This window comes from Rattus norvegicus, chromosome X, assembly GCF_036323735.1.
Source record: "Rattus norvegicus strain BN/NHsdMcwi chromosome X, GRCr8, whole genome shotgun sequence".
Classification (NCBI taxonomy): domain Eukaryota; kingdom Metazoa; phylum Chordata; class Mammalia; order Rodentia; family Muridae; genus Rattus; species Rattus norvegicus.
This window is the reverse complement of record NC_086039.1, coordinates 112,879,877-112,897,743: the sequence shown is the minus strand read 5'-3', so window position 1 is coordinate 112,897,743 and position 17,867 is coordinate 112,879,877. Positions and strand designations below refer to the sequence as shown.

The 17,867-nt window shown below is 39.2% G+C and overlaps 1 protein-coding gene across 4 annotated transcripts in view; it reads left to right on the top strand.

Moving 5' to 3' along the window:
* The window catches only part of Trpc5 (transient receptor potential cation channel, subfamily C, member 5), a 284,811-nt gene that overhangs the window by 129,895 nt on the left and 137,049 nt on the right, over positions 1–17,867 (top strand). For all 4 annotated transcript variants that reach the window (NM_080898.3, XM_063279766.1, XM_063279765.1 and 1 more), the window contains one exon: positions 14,826–15,224. In NM_080898.3, the coding sequence (NP_543174.1) occupies positions 14,847–15,224 (378 nt within the window). In that variant the 5' untranslated portion in view covers positions 14,826–14,846. The remainder of the gene's footprint in view (positions 1–14,825; positions 15,225–17,867) is intronic.

The following is a 17,867-nucleotide window of genomic DNA, read 5'->3' as shown; positions in this document are numbered from 1 at the left end:
TGCTTTCTTTTAATCATGGTTTCATACTTGTGCTTGTATTTTAAAAGTGCCCATAAAATTTTCCTATAGTCAGATCAAAGCATAGCATATATTCTCTCATCTCTCTCCTCCCAAAGCCACTCCCCCACAAGGAAAGTGCTGAGAGAGAGGACTGGAGAAGCAAGACAAGGCGACTGTAACGTGAGATCATCTGTGAGAGAAAAAAAAAAACTGAGAAGAAGCCAAAACTTGCAGCCAAAAAGAACAGTTTACATCAGCATTTAACGAAGAGAACAGGGTACAGACTGGCTATGTAACTAGAAATCGATCATGAGAGGCAGAGGAGGAGCCAAAGCATAAAACACTTCACAAGCAGACTATTATACATGTTACTGTCTTCTGTTTATATACGGTTGAGTACATATTGAAGAACAAGATGAAAAGCTTAAAAAAATGGAATAAGCTCACTGCAGTACTTATACGGGGTCTTGAGGGAGCATTCTGATTAACAAGTGATCTGCCATCCTCACGTGCGAAATACTGAAGTTCTTTGTGGATGACAGCGACTTAGGTTACATTAATCATAGGAATAATAGGCATTATCTTCACTCTTGAAAGGGACAATGGAGGAAAATATCCCTTCTAAGAAAGCAATCCTTAGACTCTATCAAAAGAACGGCCTTGACTGCTTCCCCTTATCATGCAAATCAAAGATTACAATGACCCATTAAGATGGCTCTGAGCAAAATGCCTGCTCTTTCAGGAAGTCAGCACTGAGGAGGCTGTAGTCACAAACCACAGAACATCAGAGCAACCCCTTCTTTGAGGCTAGCCCTGTTCTACCTTTGCAAGTGACTCGTGATATTGGACTGAACTTGGTACAGGAAAAAAGGGACTACCTCAATAATTTACTATATATTTCATCGAGAAAGGCACACACTGATAGGTTGGGCTTCAAACGTCATTGTTTTTGGCCTGAATTATCCTGTTTGCCATTTCGTATCAGGTATATAAATGACTGACAATTGTGCCCTCACTATGTACTTTATATAACTCAGAGGCTTCTAAGCACTATAAATGTCACTAATGCTTTAAAACATTTATTATAGTAATAAGTGGTTGACTTTAGGCCTGCCATTGATCTTAGCAAGTGTCCTTACCTTCTTCAAATGATATGAAAGGCAATGGACACACAAGTCCTATGTGAATTAATCCTGCGAGAGGAGAGCTGGAACTAGAATCATTTCTACAATGTATTTTTCATTTGCACTATTTGGCACATAGCAGTATACACTAATCTTTCCATCTACGTCACCATGACACAATTTTCTCTTTTGTTTTGAAGCTATACCGTTGTGACATCCCAAATTCAATTGTTGCATGTTGGACCAGGCAAGGAAGGAAAGAATTAAACAATTTTGTGGGAAACATAACCCTGTAAAAAAACTACAATTCTTTGAGTGAGAGCTAGAGTGACCTGGTTTTAGTGAGCCCAATATGCAAAGCAAGAGAGTTACAAAACAGACGTGCAGACGGTGATTGCATTTATAAGGGACTGCTCAGCAGAACTGTCTGCATGCATTTAAACATTTAAGATCATTACTTGGCAGAATCCTCTGGGACAGAGAAACCAAAGTTCAATGTAAAGATCCATTGCCAAATGAAGACCAAAAGGACGAAATAAGCATCTTTAAAGTAATAAGGGAAGCCAGGAAGAAACAGAATCTCTTCAACAGAAGAACCTCCATTTACCCTGGCAATATTAGGGATCTGGTAATCAGCCTAGTGCATGGCCTTTCTTAGATTCTCAGAAACATAGCCCCCATGTTTTAAGCACAGACTTGGGTATTATCCTGCGCGTCTCCCTGTGTCTTGTGTCCTCCAGTCTGTTATCAAGTCATTTGAAAGAACTCTAAAATTCTCTTCTTTTTTCCTTTATTTGTAGCATAATTTCCATTCTGTCAAGATTTAGTCCTCCATTGCCATGGCCATTTGAATCACCTTATACATCTCTTTTTGATCATTTTTTTTTTCTGTAAGAACTTTAGAGGGGTTCCCAATGCCTAGCTTCTTAACTAGATTTTCAATATTTTTCAATATGTAGCTAGATATAACTTACCTATTCCTATATTATTTCCTTTCTTTCCAAACATAATCCTACCCAAGACAATATGAATTCCCATCCTGGACTTCTGATATAACGAATATTCTTCCAGTTCCTATAGGGGCCTATTTTAAATCCTACCATCCTTAAAGATGCAACTCAGGTTCTAGTCTTCTATTTAGTTTCCTAACCACCACCCTCAACAACTTAACTTAATCTTAGCATTTAGGATTTTATTTAGTGCCAGCTATGCTCAAAGCATTGACCTCCTTTATGGTGTTTTTGTTTGTTTGTTTGTTTGTTTGTTTGTTTTTAGACATGGAAATATTGGCTGGCATGTACAGATGTGGATGCTCAGCCATTGGGAGCAACATCAGGAGTTCAGGCTATGCTTGACTATATAGTAATGTCTGAATCTGAAACAGAGATGATTGACTGTGCCTATGAGGAATGATAGGCCATCAGCTGAAGGCTTCAAATGTTTTACCTTTACAAGATCAATGTGACATATGTTGAAGTCTTAAATGTATTTCATTCGTGTCCAAGAGTCCATTTGTTAAGTACACATGGAGTCTTAGAACATCTGAAAAAGAACTTTGAACTATCATTCACACTGAACATGAAAACAACCACAGCAAAACAAGGTCAACTTATGTTTCCTGGGACTTCTAGTGTTTTCTTTCCCCTTAGAAGCTACTGTTGATAAATGAAACCAATTCTAGAAAATGTATGGGTATGAAATGAGAGCTTTTAAAAATGTCTCTTTTAATTTGACTACTGGAGAAGCTATACTGGGAGACTAATTGTGAATTTATGCAAAGATCTGGTTGCTCACACCTCTCTGGAGGCTGAAGCTGGCAAGTTCCTGTGAGTTCAAGGCTAACCTGGTCTTACATAGTGACTGCCAGGGCAGACAGGGCTACTTAGTGAAATGAAACTCAGTCAAAAACAAAACATAAGGAAAAAAGAAAACCTAGGAAGAGCGTGAATTTGGGTGGATATAAATAAATAAAATAATTAACCAATTAAAAAAGAATGACCACATTAACACTGCACATAGGGAAAAGTAAGTGACGGGTTATTTTAAATTGTCTCATTGTTATGAGAAAGTGTTCATAATTTGCACATATACACAAATTTTTCTAATTTTTATTTTCAAAATCATTCCCTGGACATAGAGAAGTTGCAAAAAAGAACTCCAATATATCTTTTGTCCATATTTTCTGATTGTTACTATAATTTTTTAAGAAGACCCTCTGCCCCATTTAAAAAGACTTTGCTAATAAACTCCTGTGTAAACATTGTCACTTCGGATTTCAAAGTTAAGGGGTAAGCGAAAGAAGACAGACACTGATTTGTCATGACCTACACAATCAAGGATAAAAGCAACTCTCAGACTAATTACCAGATTCAAGACTTTCAGCCAATTACACTGCCTTCTACTTGCCACACTCAGTGTCATTTTGTTGTCTTTGTCTTAACTGCTTCAAAGAGCATCCTGCAGACATGGCGATAATGAGATTTGAGCAACAGATTTAAAGTCCCCTGTGCAGCTGGGTGACTTGAGGGAGAATACACACACACTCACACACACACACACACACACACACACACACACACACTCACACACACACACTCATACATACACACTCACACACACACACACACACACACACACACACACACACACTCAAATACTCGTTTTCACTCCAGTGAAAGTGAAATGTATTTATTGATTTAATCCATCTGCTAATGGTCTGACTAAATATCCCAGGACATCTGCAAGTAGAAGAAATTTCTTACATGAATAAGAGCACTGGATACACATCCAAAGCCAGAAAAATGCATTCTACAAATCAAAGGATCATATATACTGTGTCTTCTTCCTAGAATTGGAAGTCTTCTTCACTGTAGACACTGCAAAGGTGAAAGAGGCATTGAGGCCAACAGGCATACAAATGTTCTAGACCTTCAGTATCCAGTATAGTATCCTGAGCTACGTGTGATTATTCAAGTGTCTAAAATGTGACTGGTACAACTGAGGCAGTGAATTCTTTCATTTAAGTTTAAATATCCATATGTGGTTTGTGGCTACTATACTTAACAGCAGAGATCTAAGCCTCTCTATGGAAAATTTCTCTCCAGTTCTAATCACTTTCTGTTCTCTGTGATGACTACAAGTAACAACACTGGGTCCTGTGTATAATGATGGTGGCCCATCCCACAGGCATAGTATATTCCTTTGAGTGTCTTTGTTTTTAAATGTCACTGTGGGAGTGGGGTGACCCAGGCATGGTACTTTTAAACTCTTTCAGTGACTCTGATGTACAGCCAATATGAGACCCTTTGACCAATATACTGCTGTCTCTGTAGTTCCCAGTGCTGCCCTCCATGTGCTGACTGCATTTCCTCTCCTAAGGTTCCAAAACTTAGCTTCCATTTCCCTTGCTCAAGTTCTTCAAGCTGTAACTGCTGGATCTCTACAGCTCAATCAAGTACTTATTCTCTATTTTACATATTCTTTGTTCTCCAATTCGTCACAGCCTGCTTTTCTCATTTCTTTTTCTGGGTACTTTTTCCTTATTGTCTCCCTCCCTCAATCTTCCTGTCTGTCTGTCTGTCTCCCTTTCTTTTTCTGTATCTCTGTCCTCTCTGGCTCCATCTCCATCTCTTTGTCTCTCTATGTCTTGTTTTTCTTTCTTATTTATTTATTTAGAGTCAGGATCTCACTCTGTAGCTCTCATTGTCTTGGAACTCGATCTGTAGACCAGGCTGGCCTCAAATCACTGATATCTGGCTGCCTCTGCCACCCATGTTCTGAGGCCATATGTGCACCACCATGCCTGGCTTAAGTTATTTTCTTAGTGATTACCTTATAAGTTAGTTAGTAGTTTTCAGTGCTTCTTGGATGTATAGACTGTATTGATTCATTTTAGCCATCAAATATTGGTAGGTCAATCTTTCAACTACTGTGTTGATTTTTGACTGGAAGGAAAGGGCTTGATTCTGACTCAGCAGTAACCAAGGTAACATGCAAATGTAACTTCTTGCTAGGTCTGCCTGGGCCTTGAGCTATCTGTGCTTCCTGAGATAGGCCTAGAAAATGTGTGAAGTGTGAAGGCAGGAAGAAATCCAAGTCGGTCGCCAGACTGGGCTGGCTGCACAATCGACTCAAACTGGGCCTTCTGGGAATGTGGGCATGGTGCAGGTGGGTGGGAATCTGGGGCACTCATGGCTGAACTAGTGCACAAACTGCAAGACCAGAGCTAAACATAAGAGTCTGAGAATGGTGTTAGCAAGCAAGGTTCTAAAGAATTTAACAGACTAGGCCAATGTATATGCTGGGACATATGTATATGTGTATGTATATGTATATGTATATGTATATGTATATGTATATGTATATGTATATGTATATGTATATGTATATGTATATGTATATGTATATGTATGTGTGTATGTGTGTATGTGAATGTGTATGTGTATGTGTATGTGTATATGTATGTATATGTATATGTAAATGAGTATATGTATATGCATATGTATAGATGGAAGTAGGTCTGGGAAAGTTGATAGTGATACCTTCTTTTAGGATGATTGGTGCTTAGTGTAGTGACGGAATTGCTTATTGTGACACTTTTGATGGTATCTCTTTTTCACTTTGCTCAAAGTTTTCACATAATTTTTATAAACATATCATTCCATTTAAATATATTGGCCCAGTTCTGTATAAAACGTAGGTATTGATTCCTTTTAAAATCTATATCCTGGGGTTGGGGATTTAGCTCAGCGGTAGAGCGCTTGCCTAGCGAGCACAAGGCCCTGGGTTCAGTCCCCAGCTCCGAAAAAAAGAAAAAAGAAAAAAAGAAAAAGAAAAAAATCTATATCCTAATATGGGAAAGTGCACTTTGTAGATAACATCTGTCTAGTCATTAAAATGTTTTCCTATTCCCTTAGGCCTTGTTTTATACTTACCAATAACTTTGTTACATAAGTAGTATTCCTTTTTTGTTAAGTTTATTACTAAGAATCCTTACATGATGTTTCAATGATGAACCAGATGTTTTCATGTAAATTTCTAAAGGACAGTGATAAATTTTGTCACCTCATCAAAATTTCTTGTATTTATAACATATTTTTGTAAGTTTTATAAGTATACATTTGTATATAAATATAATTTTTGCTTCTGTCCAGATATTCATAATAGTTTCATGTGCTTCTCATTACTCAGAATTTAAAAGTTGAACAGCAGTACTTATAGTACAATCTTTGCATTTTTCTTGAATTTTAATGCCTATCAGTTTAATATTTCACAAATTACTAGATTTATTATTAATTTGGAGCTATACATTTTGTATGCAATTATTTTACTTCCTTTATAATTTTACTTAGATACTTTAAGTAAATAAGTGCTAATTGTTAATATTTCACTGATAGTTCATAGGGGGGTCTTAACATGATAAAAGTTCATATATATAGTTTTTATTTAGATTAATTAGTTTTAATTAGATTTAGATTATTTTTATTAGGTATAGATATTAAGATGGTCTAGCTCTAGAGAAATAATTTGAGAGTGCTCATTCATTTTGTAATCTGAAATATTCTTTTTTAAAAATATTCTTAATATTAAGAAAGCTAGGTGTATTTTTAAGTTCTTTATACAGCTATAAAATCATTTGAACTGAGTGGCTTTTAATAGGTAGATATTTCAGACTATTTTAATACAACTATTGTTCAAATTTTCTTTCAGAGTTTTAATTTTGGTAATTTATATTTGAGAAAATGCTATCATTTGAGGTTTTTTTTTTTCAGTTCTTTTAGCAAATTGCATAAAAGTGGATTAGCAAAAGGGAGCTATTATCCTCAATCCCTAAAAGTACAGAACTTGAGAGAGACTCAGGAGAGCTAGTTCAATGACCCAAAGACATCATAAGTGCCTAATTTATGGCCTATTTACCAAGCTTGCTGCACCACTTAGCAATTGGCTTTCTTCACACCATGGCCATTGAAGTCTTTGGTATCACATGCAAATGACAACTCAAGGAAATAAGTCCTCCAGCACATCTCATTGGCCAGAATTACATCAATTTCCCAAATATAACTTTGTCCTGCTCCAAAGGAACAAATAACTAAGACTCTGTCTATGGTGAAGTACTTACTTCTTTTATAAGGGCATGGCTTTATAGTGGGGGTATTTATATAACCAAAAGCAAGATTCTGCCAACAAAGTATTTCCCCATCTCTATCCCTACCACTAGGTTATGTAATATTTCTATGCATTTTAATTGAGGATTTACTATGTATCAGCTTCTAAGAATAGTAACATAAACAGAATATATAAAGTTATTATTCATATTGTATTTGTATTTGGAAAGAAAGAGCTAAGCGTTTAAGTAGTAAATAAACAATATATGGTCAATACAAAAAAATTTTCTCCAAAGCCCTTGGTCCTGCCAAGGCTGGATCCCCCAACTGTAGGGGAATGTCAGGGCGGGGAGGTGGGAAGAGGTGAGTGGATGAGTGGGGGAACATCCTCATAGAAGAAAGGGAAGGGGTGGGATAGGGGGTTTGTGGATGGGAAACCAGGAAAGGGAATAACATTTGAAATGTAAATAAAAAATATCCAATAAAAAAATGAAGTTTCTTCGATGAGGAGACAGAGATGCTCTGATCTATTGGTATGAATATGTCAATAAGAGTGGTTTATTGCCATGTTCGTTTAGCAGAATAACAGTGCTGGGTTTTCCACTAAGGCGCATGACCTATGTAGCCCCAAGTTTTATCCACTCTAGCTGGGTCAGAGATAAATTCCATCCCATGGAGTGGACCTCAAATCTAATTTAAAAAAATGATTTGTTACTACAATAACATTAAGAAACAGAATGTTAATCCCACATAAGGAAATAATTGAACAGAGAAAAACATAACTAACATCAAATATTTCAAGATAATCTATAGAAGAAAGAAATGGCCTTTTGGACATTGCTCTAGAGGGAGCAAATGCTGGGGACTGAAAGATGCAGGCATGCGATTTCAGCTGAACATAGGAAAGCATGTGCGCAAAATTGGCACCATACAGGTGATAAAAGAGAAAGAAATTAGTTTCCTATCAGTACAGGGGCTCATAACCACAGTCATTAAAAAGGATACTGTCGCGGGAACCTTTTCATTTGGCTGGCACGTATTATAGAAGGCCCGTAGAATATTTTGCAGAAGAGTCGTCCTATGAACTTCACAGTGAAAGACTATTGTTCCTGAGAGTGGTTACCCCTATCTATAACTCCAGCATTCTAGAGACTAAGGCAGAACAATGAGTTAAAGGCCAACCTGGGCTGCATAGGAAGTTCCTGTCTCAAAAATCCAAGAACAAATAAACCAAATAAAGCTAGGAATTGAGCAAAACAGTAGTTGGGAAAATGCCAAAATGCTCTGACACTCAACACCCCACAACCTTCTTCTGACTACTTCACAAAAGGGCTTTGTCCATGAAATTTGCACAATATAGATATCATGGTGTTTGACATATAGGAAACTTCATTAATTGTCAAGTATCCATACTTTAAATGTCAAATTTTTTTTAATCAGGTTACATGTCTTTGCATCAGCATGTCAGTGAAGGCACTTACTATTGGACACTTAGCATGGGTAATGGTGAGAGGTCACTGAGTTCCAATAATAATGCCCCAATCCATCTGGCACACAGCCTAAGTGGTGTACAGAGACCAGATTCCTTCGATGATGCTAAATTTTTAGTTAGGTAGGAAGCCAGACTATTGTCTACACACACACACACACACACACACACACACACACACACACACACACACACACCTGTGCTAGGCAGAGATCTGAGCTGGGATTTGGCAAGTCAAGTTTATACTCTGGCCTTCTGCCCAGTACATCGATTTAGCTCCTTAAATCACATGATTTAATCCCACAAATGTTACAGATAACCATTAAACAAACTCCTCTAAACAGTATCAAAGGAAAGAGGGAACATGCTAAGCCCTCTGAGGCAGCTTGTTAGAGAATTCTTAATCTTTTGTGCTTGGGGGACTCCACGTGGTAATGGGGTTTACCAGCAGATGGAATGAAATACAGGCTGGTTTTGTTTTCTGTACTTAAGAACAGACCGCAGAAGTTGCCCTAAGTTACTGAAGTGCAATCTGGCAAGTCTAAAGGTAAAGAGCAATGGGAAGGAATCTTTCTGATAACAGATCCTCAAGAGATCCTAGTCACGCCCTCTATCACTTCCTTATTCCCTGGTTGATGGTGAAGTAAGACTAGTAGCAAGCATGCGAAGAGGAGATTCGGTCTCCTCCATAACTGAGGTCAAAGCCGTGAGGGTCAAGGGGCTCCAGTGGTAGGTTCTAGAAGAGTCAGAGAATGTAGCAAGTCATTAAACCTCTACAAAAGCCTGTGTACCAACAGATAGCACAGGAAAGAGAACTTTGTTTCATTTTCAGCACAGTGTAGACCTAGGCATGGCTCTATATACTTAAAGAAGATTCCCAAGGTTGGACACAAGGCCTCTCCTTTTTCCCTTTATTACATCTTCCCTGTCCTTCTAGTCAAATACATTCGTTTTATAAATATTTATTTGTTTTATGTATATGAGTACACTGTAGCTATCTTCAGACACACCAGAAGACGGCATCAGATCTCATTACAAATGGTTGTGAGCCACCATGTGTTTGCTGGGATTTGAACTCAGGACCTCTGGAAGAGCAGTCAGTGCTCTTAATCACTGAGCCATCTCTCTGGCCCCAAATAAATTCTTTATTTACAAGATAATAACACCCCTAATGGTGGTTTCATGTAAAGCTACTACTGGATCTTAGCTCTATGATTTATTATTGCTTCCAGCAGCTCCTTTGGAGCTGTAGTGACTTCATGCAAAAGAACAGCTCTGTAACATCATAATCTCAAGCAAAACTCTGGAAGGAAGTTTTTCAACATAAGGATTCTATGAGGACTCTCCTAACACAGCATACTGCAAATGAAACACAGCAGATTGGTTTGACTATAAGAGACAAAATTTGAAGGTACACTATGGTTTGCCCATATATCAGCCAATTGTGTGTGCTTTAAGCCTCCTATTATCGTGAATGTAGCGTCATCTCCTTTTATGATTCTAACCCATGTATCTAGCATCTGGCACATAGTGAGAATGTAATGAATGATGCTGCTTGCTGCATCCACTACTGTTAGAAGCAGTCAGAGTAACAGGACAGCCCCAGTACCTGGCACGGTGCCCAGAAAACATTAACTACTTAAAACTAGAACAATTATTTTTATATCTTTATTGCCCCATCTCCTGGCATAATCTTTTTTAGTTTTCCCTGGGATGCATGTAGATTCCGTCTCCCCTATGGTGGTACTTGGGTAAGATGGTCATAGATGTCCCTTACAATGCTAAGCCCAACACAGTAAGAAGAGACTCACAGCCTATCATGGCCTCTGAAGAGGCAGGTGGAAACTGTTTGAGATTGGGAAGTCTAAGGTTATGAACGACACCTCTAATTCTTGTATCTTGCTGTAGCTTGAAAAAAAATAACCTTCCCTGCCCCTCCCCCAACAATCTCTCAGCCAAGCCATGATCAGTCTCCCCACTTAAAAGTCTTTCCTCTGTGGAGCAGAATGGCCCTCACATTTGTGTCTTTAACTGGTCCTCTGAAGATTAGCTCAAAATTTGTTCCCCAAAACCTTTTCTGAGGCCTCCAGTCCTTGCTGAGCCCTTTCTGAGATCACAAAGCATCAAATTAGTACCACCTACTTAGTATTTAATACTACTAACACCCAATTGGTTTTAGTTCTTAAATGCCCAGAACTGCTACCTGCCATGTCCTAAACCTGTGTGAATGCTGGGAATATGAAGATTTAGTTTCCGCTACCCTAGTCATAGGAGGACAAAAATTATGCAGTCACTGAAGAAATGTAGTCAAAGTGCCAATGGAGAACAGGATGACTGGCTGAAGTCCTGCGAGCATTCGGTAAATATTTAGCACCAAACAGGACTTTTGATTGAGGAGATATTAAAAGATGAGGAGAAGTTGGCTAAGCAGAAAGGATGGGGTGGTATCCAGATACAGAGAACTTGTCAGAAAAAGACAAGTTGGAAGATGGCTCAATATGACTAGAATTCAAGATGGGATGAAAAGAGATAAGGAAATATTGGGGATGGCTGTCTCATTTACTCACTGTAAATGAGTCATGGGTCTAGCATTCAAGTTGTGTCAGACACTGAACAGGGGGTGGACACCAAAAACAGGACCTGGTACAATTGTTGTACTTGAGCTTTAAGGCTATTTGGAAAAAAACAATTAACCAACAAGACAAGTAAATATTAAGTAGAAATTTTGGTAAGCATTAAAGAAGAAGAAGACAGGACCATAAAGACAAGAATGTGAAGGGACTAATTTAAAGAGGGTCATTAGTGAGGTCAGCTCGGAGGGTGATATTTATGCAAGAACTAAACGATGGAAAGAGATGGTTAAAGGTCTTGGAGTCGGAAAATCTTGGCATCATAGAAGAACTGAAGGAATTGTCTAGGGGTTAAACATTTGTGGCTAGAATAAGGAGTTTAAGCTAAGGTCAGGAAAGAAAACAGGAGACAAGACCTTGCAAGCCTCCTAAAGATTTCGCTAAAAGAATAGGAGGAGGGGCTGAAGAGATGGCTTAGCAAGTCAAGTGCTTGCCAGACAAGCATGAGAACCTGAGCTTAGATCCCCTGATACCCAGATTTCCAAAAAAAAAAAAAAAAGTTGAGCATGAGAGTCCATGTGTATAATCGGAGCACTGGGGAAGTAAAAACAAGAATTTGCTGGAGGGAGACGCTAGTCAAAATATAGCAGAGAACAGCCACAGAGGCTGAGGCATCTGCTATTAATCTTGGGCTACCATACATACACAACACACACACACACACACACACACACACACACAAGCACACACAAGCACACACATCAGTAAGAAATCATAGACTATAAGCAAAATGGAATGAGGAAGTCATATTTCATAGGATAACTTAGATGTACAGTAGAAGGGGGGAGGGGATAGAGTCAGGTTTATTAGTAAGTCTAACATGTGACAGTAGGGTAAGCCAAAAACAAAAAAAGGTGAAAGCAGAGCCTAATCAGCCGTCTATCTTCCCCACCACCACAGTGGTTACCAGAATGTTGGGTGCAGTGGAATTACTCAGTGCATTTCCGTTAAGTAAGTTATTATAACAGAAGTTCAAAAGCTCTTGAGTCTCTCGTCAGGGGCTCACACTCTTCCACTCTTCTTCCCTCCCACTTCCTGTTGACAACACAGTGGCAGTCTAAAGTTAGTATTATCAAGGTCACATGCTGTACAGGGGCAAGTGCTTCATCTAAGTGCCAACTTCCTTCAGATTCTGGCAAGTTCATTGAAACTGACTGCTTTAGTGTGCTTCCTCTTGCTGTGATAAACTCCATGACTAAAAAGAACTTGGGGAAGAAGAGATTTATTTTACACTCCCTCAACACTGTCTATCAGTCAGGGCAGGAACTCAAGCAAATGCAGAAGCCGGAACCATGAAAGAAGCTGCTTATTGGCATTTTCCCCAGAGTGTGCTCAGCTATCATTTTGTTGTTGTTTTTGTTTTGTTTTGTTTTGTTTTTTTCCTTTTCTCAAGACAGGATTTCTCTGTGTAGCCCTGGTTGTCCCAGAATTCACTCTGTAGACCAGGTTGGTCTCGAACTCACAGAGATCTCTGCCTCCTTCTGCCTCACAAGTGCTAGGATTAAAGGTGTGCACCACCACTGCCTGGCTTTAGTTACTTCATTTCTGTAGCCTGGCCCAAATGCCTAGAGACACTGTCGTCCACAGTGAGCTGTGTCTTCTTCTACCAACCAGCAATCAAGCCAATCTGATGGGATGCAGTTAAGGCATTTTCCCTCTCCTAGTGACTCCTTGAGTATGTGTCCAATTAAAAGACATCAGAGTTTCTTTAGGGAATCAAACAGCACCCTGTTCTCCTGACTGCTGGACAAAGAAAAAATCCATCATTTGGGCAAAAGCTGCTAACAGTCGTCTTCGAATGTTAACTCCCCCAAAGATCTCAAGAATGTGAATTGCGAATTCATATAATTGATATATGCTTCTCACCCTGCCAAAGTAGACATGTAATTACCTGGAAAACTGAGGTAAATGTCTGTGCAGGTTCCACACCTTCTCTTAATCCGTGAGATGAGACACAAGCTTTATCACACTTCCTTCCCTGATAGTAGTGAAACAAAAAGTCTTAAAATGAGGTCATCTTAACTCCAGAGTGGCCTGGAGAGCTGGGGGGTGGGGGTGGTATCAGAAGAGAACAGCCAACCAATCAGCTAGTAGATCAAAGTCTTAATTTCTTCCCTGAAGAGGGTCTTCACTCCTACCTCACAGGGATACTACAAGGTGTCAATGAGGAATGTGAGTGAATTTGACCTGTAAATTGCAACGTAAGAGTTCTACCCTGTGATGCCTTCTGTATGGTCATACATAGGCAAGGGTGTTTTTGTTTTCTTGGTCATCCTGAGAAAACTTAAACACATTGCAGGAGCTCAGTGAAAACCTATTTTGTTTTCACTTTACAATCAGTTCTATTAAGTGTGATGTGACCTTAGATCTGGCACAAACAAAACAGACCATTTGTTTCCCAGAATTAAATCAAATTGATTCTCCAGTCTGTTAGCTTCAGAGTTTGGAGTCCTGACAGAAAGCAACTAGGGGTAGGTTTAGGAAGAGAGTCCATGCTCATCATTTGCAGGTAGCTTTATTCTGTTGGAGTCAGTACTTCTCCAATGGGCATCTGCAAGGAACAGGGCTGGACTTAATACACTAAGCCATATATATTTCCATTTCTCCCCTTTGGTCTTTAAAAAAAAACACATGGTCTCATAAATCCTATGCCAGCTGTGAATCCACTTTGTGGCCAAGGATGACCCTGAACTTCTGATTCTCTTTCCTCTACCTTCTGAGTACTGAGATTATGACTGTGCATGACCATATATGTCCATTGTGTGTGGAGCTAGAGATCAAACATGGGATTTGGGGTAAGTAGAGAAGCATTCTACTAACTGAATTGTATTCTCAGCTCCTAAAACAGTACTTCAGTCTGAAATGTGCATCTGGAACAGTGGCAAATGAAATCTTGAAAATCAGATTACATAAAGATACACAGAGCCAGAGATCAAAAGAAACTGGCTCTATATCAGTACGAAGTTAGCACCACTGCTCAGAAGTAGTACCATAAATATTTTCATCAGTGGAAGGAAAAGGGCAATCTAACATGTACTATATCTTAAGGGATTTGATCCTTTAACTATCAGAGTAGCTTTTCAGGGTAGGAATTACTCTTTAGCACGGGACTTGGTAAGCAGTGTCTAGATGAGAACTGCTACTATTAATATGGATAACCTTAAGAGTGGTAGAGGTTTTGACTAACTTGTCCAAGATCACAGAGCTGGTATTAGACTTGAGCTCAAGTCTTTCTGATCAACACTTGGGATTTTGCTACTCTCCTTCTTGGCAAACAAGGGGACATTATTGATGTCATTTAAACATTTTGGGATTTTGAAATCCTACTAGAAAAGGATTAATAAGTGGCCATTTGAAACCTTCAAGTAACTAAATCTCTCTTCTCTCTCTCTCTCTCTCTCTCTCTCTCTCTCTCTCTCTCTCTCTCTCTCTCTCTCTGTCTCTCTCTCTCTGTCTCTCTCTTTCTCTCTCCACTTAGTTTTCTAAATTGCTATGAACCATGGCCCAGCTGTACTACAAGAAGGTCAACTACTCACCATACAGAGACCGCATCCCCCTCCAAATCGTGAGGGCTGAGACTGAGCTGTCTGCTGAGGAGAAAGCTTTCCTTAGTGCTGTGGAGAAGGGGGACTATGCCACCGTGAAGCAGGCACTGCAGGAGGCCGAGATCTACTACAATGTCAACATCAACTGCATGGATCCTTTGGGCAGGAGCGCCCTACTCATTGCCATTGAGAATGAGAACTTAGAGATCATGGAGCTACTGCTGAACCACAGTGTGTATGTGGGCGATGCATTACTCTATGCCATCCGCAAGGAGGTGGTAGGAGCTGTGGAACTTCTGCTCAGCTACAGGAAGCCAAGTGGAGAGAAGCAGGTAAGAGAATTCCCTTGGACTGGAAATAGCTAGAAATCAGGATGTCATGTCGGAGTCCAAAGGACAAGGGTTCAACAATCTGAAATTAAGAAGCCCTATCTTAGTAACTGTTATCAGTTGTCTCCTGAGCTCTCCCAGGAGCTGCCCTGTGTGGCCCCTGCTGTTTTATTACTTTGCTTTGTCTTTTTTTTTTTCTTCCTTGATTACTCATACATATTCAATACTTAACAGTGCAAAGTCATGTTCTTCATGTCTAGAATATGGAAACTCTTTCCACTTCCTTTACCACCCCCACTATATCTTCATACTTTCCCTTTACTCAAGCATTACATTCTAGAAAAGAGACCGAACACAGCCCAATGCTTTCTCTTGAGAAGCTTTTCTTCCACAGACAAGAGGACTTTAAATTTGAGAACCATAGTAGAGACACAAATAAAACCCTTGGATATTTTCCTAGTACGTGGTGTGTGACTGGATCATAATCATAGGCATATGGTAGTTTACGTCTGTGAGTCTCATATTCTCAAGTCGCTGAAAGTTAATAGCATTTTAGTCACCTTTGATTTCTCAGTCAAATCTTCTTCCTGATGTTCAATCCCTAAGCACCCTGGTTTCCCCATTCTTCTTTCTTTCCCCTCCTACTGCCCACTTTGTCATGTAAATAAGGGGTTGTCAAAGTGTGCCTGCAAGACTGACAGCAGCAGCACTTCCTGAGAACTAATGCAAAATGCAAAGCCTTAGAACCCCACATTACAAGCAGACTGAGTCATGAGCTCTCAGATGTTCCCCCAACAAATGGTACCTTAACAGGTCCTCGAGGGGATTCTGTCACAGGTTCCAGTCTGAGAATCACTGTCCTCCACTAACAGTTACATTTTCTCATTAGGCTCCCTGCATCAATTCTTTTTGTGCCTCTGAAGCCTTCCTGAAAAGTCAGGCTATCTTTTTCTTTGTACATTAGGATAATGAGCTTATTACTCCTGTCCCTGCTTTTAATACCACAATGTCTTCTCATATTGGTTTTTCCTCTGGTGTTAATGAGAAAATGTTTGAGGTGATGTACTTTATAAAGCAAAGAAGCTTGTTGTGCTCATCATTTTTTGGAGGCTGGCTACCCAAGATAACATGGCTTCGCTGATAAACTTCTAATGAGATCCTCCTAGCCTTCCTTATAGCCATGGTAAAGAAAATAGAATAGGAACTGGTCAAATACAGAAGAAGACTCTTCAGCAACCGTGCAAACAGTCAGCCTCAGGTGTTAGGAGACAGGGCCAAAGCTGGAGTTCAGGGAGATCTATTGTTTTTCATACTGATTCATTTAAGACAAGACCAATGGAAATGAGCTGACAGCTCGCAAAGTCCTGGAATTGACAGACTGGAGAACAGAGTCAAAGTCTGAAACGAGCAGATCAACAACCTTAGAGCCTGAATTCGCATCCTCATCGGCATTTTCCATATCTCCAAGAAAGGAAGGGTCCCATCACTCTTGGTCCTTGCTATATCACACTGCCCTAGGACAGTACCTGGACAGCATACTTGATAAATACTTATTCTATGGATGAGCAATATGCAATCAGAGCTGAGCTAAGCATCTTAACATAGTGTACTTCATTCTATCATTCAGGCATTCATCTGCTAGACATTATGATTTTAATAGTAGTGGTAATAGTAGCGATAACGGATTCCCTGTTTGCCAGTGAGAAAAGGGACTATTAAGTCAATTGTTTAAGATCACATTAAATATCAGAGCTGGAATTCAAGCTCCTAAGCTTCTTTTTAATCACTAGGCCCTGCTCACACAATTGAATGAGGCTGTTACTAAGCGTTTCGCAACAAAAGCTGGAGAGATGGAACATGTATTGCTCTTGCAGTGTGGACCTGAGTTCAGTTTCCAGCACCTAAAGTTGGGTGTATTGTAACTGCCTCTCACTCAGGTCTAGGATAGTTGATGCCTTTTTTATCTCCACAGGTACCTTCCTTCACAGGAATACACACAAAGACACATAAACACACAAACACATGTAATAAATTAGTAAAACTAATCTTTTTAAGATTAGCAACAGTAAAAGAAGTTTGAATGTTCAACAATCAAAAACTGGTTTAAAGTCAAACATGCAAAGGATCTCAGGTGTTTGGGGCAGTGCTCGCTCATGATGTGTCTATCACAGAACCTCATTGCAGCTGTGGTTCTGAAGACACAGTATGGGCCCTTTACAATGCACATGCTAGTACTGTACACAACATCAATGACACTTCTCAGCTCAGATTTGAGACTAATGACTGATTAATGACAGTGTCTTTATTTTACATACCAAGAATTATGGGATTATAGAAACATAATGGTGAAACTATGGAAGACAAAGACTCTTAATATTTTCATTGTACTTCCTCGGCATGTTAAATATTAAATTAGTATACCTTTGGATTGGATTGTGTTAGAGTGTTTGATCTGTAAAAGTTGTTCACTGAGTTGTTTTTTATAAAAAAAATAAATTGGTGCATTTGAGCTTGAGATTAGCACAGAATGTCCAGCAATTTCTTAAGTAGCCATAAACATACCTCTGCTATTTCATAGTATATGGTTTTGTATATAGCAGCATTCTCCGTGCTGATGATTATAAAACTAAAATCTTGTTCAACTCT